At 34.9% G+C, this 2,578-nt stretch overlaps 1 protein-coding gene across 1 annotated transcript; it reads left to right on the top strand.

Annotated features, from left to right (window-relative positions):
* Positions 1 to 402: 402 nt before the first annotated feature.
* Positions 403 to 1,341, top strand: LOC103598017 (olfactory receptor 2B6). The gene has a single exon (XM_008581927.1). It carries the CDS (start codon positions 403 to 405, stop codon positions 1,339 to 1,341), a length of 939 nt encoding a protein of 312 aa, XP_008580149.1.
* Positions 1,342 to 2,578: the final 1,237 nt, after the last annotated feature.

Below are 2,578 nucleotides of genomic sequence, written 5' to 3'. Positions count from 1 at the left end.
TGGCACTATGCCAGGCAATTCACATTAAAGATCACATTTATACTTCACATCAGATACTTACTGCTACCTCCATCTTCCTAATAATAGCTGTGTAAGCAGAAAATAGTACAAACAAAGATTAACCAAATGACAAAGAATCAAAGAACAAATTTTATGAAAGTTGTTTAAATCAGGAATTTACTTTTTAAGTTTTGGTTTTCGCTTTTGAAGTGCTGATACAGATACAGAAAAATTGTTTTAGAAATACTTAATTGTGAACATTTTCAACTTACAAGCAATATTAGTTCTATGTCTTCAAACCAGTAGTAAAGTGATTATAAGTAATTGAAATAGTCAATAAATATGTGTTAATTGATTTCTTAAATTTTATGCTTCAGGAAACCAAGAGTTGAAACATTAATCATGAATTGGACAAATGAGAGCATTCCCCGGGAGTTCATTCTGTTAGGTTTCTCAGATCAACCATGGCTGGAGTTTCCACTCTTTGTAGTGTTCTTGATTTCTTACATTGTGACCATCTTTGGCAATCTGACAATTATTCTAGTTTCACGCCTGGACTCCAAACTCCATACCCCCATGTATTTCTTTCTTACCAATCTGTCATTTCTAGATGTGTGCTATACTACAAGTACAGTTCCACAAATGCTGGTAAATTTATGCAGCACCAGGAAGATAATTAGTTATGGTGGCTGTGTGGCCCAGCTTTTCATGTTTCTGGCCTTGGGGGCAACTGAGTGTGTTCTGCTGGCAGTCATGTCCTTTGATAGGTTTGTAGCTGTTTGCCGGCCTCTCCATTACTCAGTAATCATGCACCAAAGGCTTTGCTTCCAGTTGGCAGCTGCATCCTGGATTACTGGTTTCGGTAACTCAGTGTGGTTGTCTACCTTGACTCTCCAGCTGCCACTCTGTGGCCCTTATGTAATAGATCACTTTCTCTGTGAAGTCCCTGCACTGCTCAAGTTGTCCTGTGTTGATACAACAGCAAATGAGGCTGAACTATTCTTTGTTAGTGTGCTCTTCCATCTAATACCCCTGACACTCATCCTTATATCATATGCTTTTATTGCTCAAGCAGTCTTGAGAATCCAATCTCCTGAAGGTCGACAAAAAGCATTTGGGACATGTGGCTCCCATCTAATTGTGGTGTCACTTTTTTATGGTACAGCTCTCTCCATGTACCTGCAAACACCTTCACACAACTCCAAAGACCGGGGAAAGATGGTTTCCCTCTTCTATGGAATCATTGCACCCATGCTGAACCCCCTTATATATACACTTAGGAACAAAGAGGTAAAGGAGGCCTTTAAAAGGTTGGTTGCAAGAGTCTTAAATAAGAAGTAAAGGATATGCAAATGATAAGCTTTGTTAAAGACATAATGTTTACTTAGTTTACTAACTTCTCTTCAAGTTGCTCTATTTTCATCATTTCTACAGAGAACTATTATGATGATCTCCCCCAAATAAAATTTTATTGACAGAGAGCTACATTTGTTTTCTGTTGCCTAAACACATTGATTTAATAAGTCTCCAGAACTGGTCTTCCATTTCACCAAAAACTGTGTAATCACATCTTCAAGGTTTGTCAAACTTTACACTAGTGTTTGTACAATTCAGTGTGACTTAGACCTTTCTGAGACTACGATACAAGGTAGAAAACTTTTGTCCAGTAATATCCCATGTATACACACACACACACACACACACACACACATTTTTTTCACAGTTACAGGAGGTTTACCAAAATCCTGAAAACCGACCACTTTAAACTTAGATCTGAGGTTAACAATCCTAGTTTTATATTTTTCAACCCATGTCAGCATAATAATAAACTTCATAATAAATTTTCTTCTAGAATTATAATCCGAGTTTCCGTTCTTTTCCCATGTTTCTATACTCATGTTTTTCTCCTAAATAGACGCATCCCTTTTTATTTCCTTTATATATCAAATCCTCGATATTTATCAGGCCTAGCTAATTTCCACTTACTTGAATTTTTTTTCGTAATTCTCCTAACTTTTGGTATTATCACTATTCTCTTAAACCCTAAAGCACTTGCAGCCTAGACTTAAAAATAGCACATCATACAATAATTTCCAATGACTTACACTTATCTTGCACAATAGTCTCATTACACTTTAGTCTCCTTGAGGGAACATAAATTATACCATACATTTTACCATATCACCTTTAAAAGTCATCAAAGACCTGAGGAAGTAGCATGCACTTATATTATTAGTTGATTGATCATTGAGTGATTCATTCATGTGATAATTATTTAACTGTATTGCTACCCCTCTTACTTTTCTTTTTTTCTTTTACTTTTTCGTTTTCTTACTTTTTCTTCTACTAATACATTATAAATATAGAAAATGCAATAGCTGAAGAATATATTTGTCGTGTTGCTTCTTAAGATCTATAGTAAGATATAGTAGATATAGTAAGATATAGTAAGATATAGTAAGATATAGTAAGATCTTAGCTTCAGTTAAAATTTGGAGATGTTATCAGAATGTATTCTTACAACATAGAGAAATAATAACCAGAAAATAATAGAGTTCTATTTGTATATCTATTTGTA

Source organism: Galeopterus variegatus, unplaced genomic scaffold (assembly GCF_000696425.1).
Source record: "Galeopterus variegatus unplaced genomic scaffold, G_variegatus-3.0.2 Scaffold2491, whole genome shotgun sequence".
Classification (NCBI taxonomy): domain Eukaryota; kingdom Metazoa; phylum Chordata; class Mammalia; order Dermoptera; family Cynocephalidae; genus Galeopterus; species Galeopterus variegatus.
This window is presented reverse-complemented; position numbering and strand designations above follow the sequence as displayed.

What these genes read in the sequence shown, in the direction of transcription:
- LOC103598017 (XM_008581927.1), top strand. Translation starts at nt 403, where the DNA reads ATGAATTGGACAAATGAGAGCATTCCCCGGGAGTTCATTCTGTTAGGT.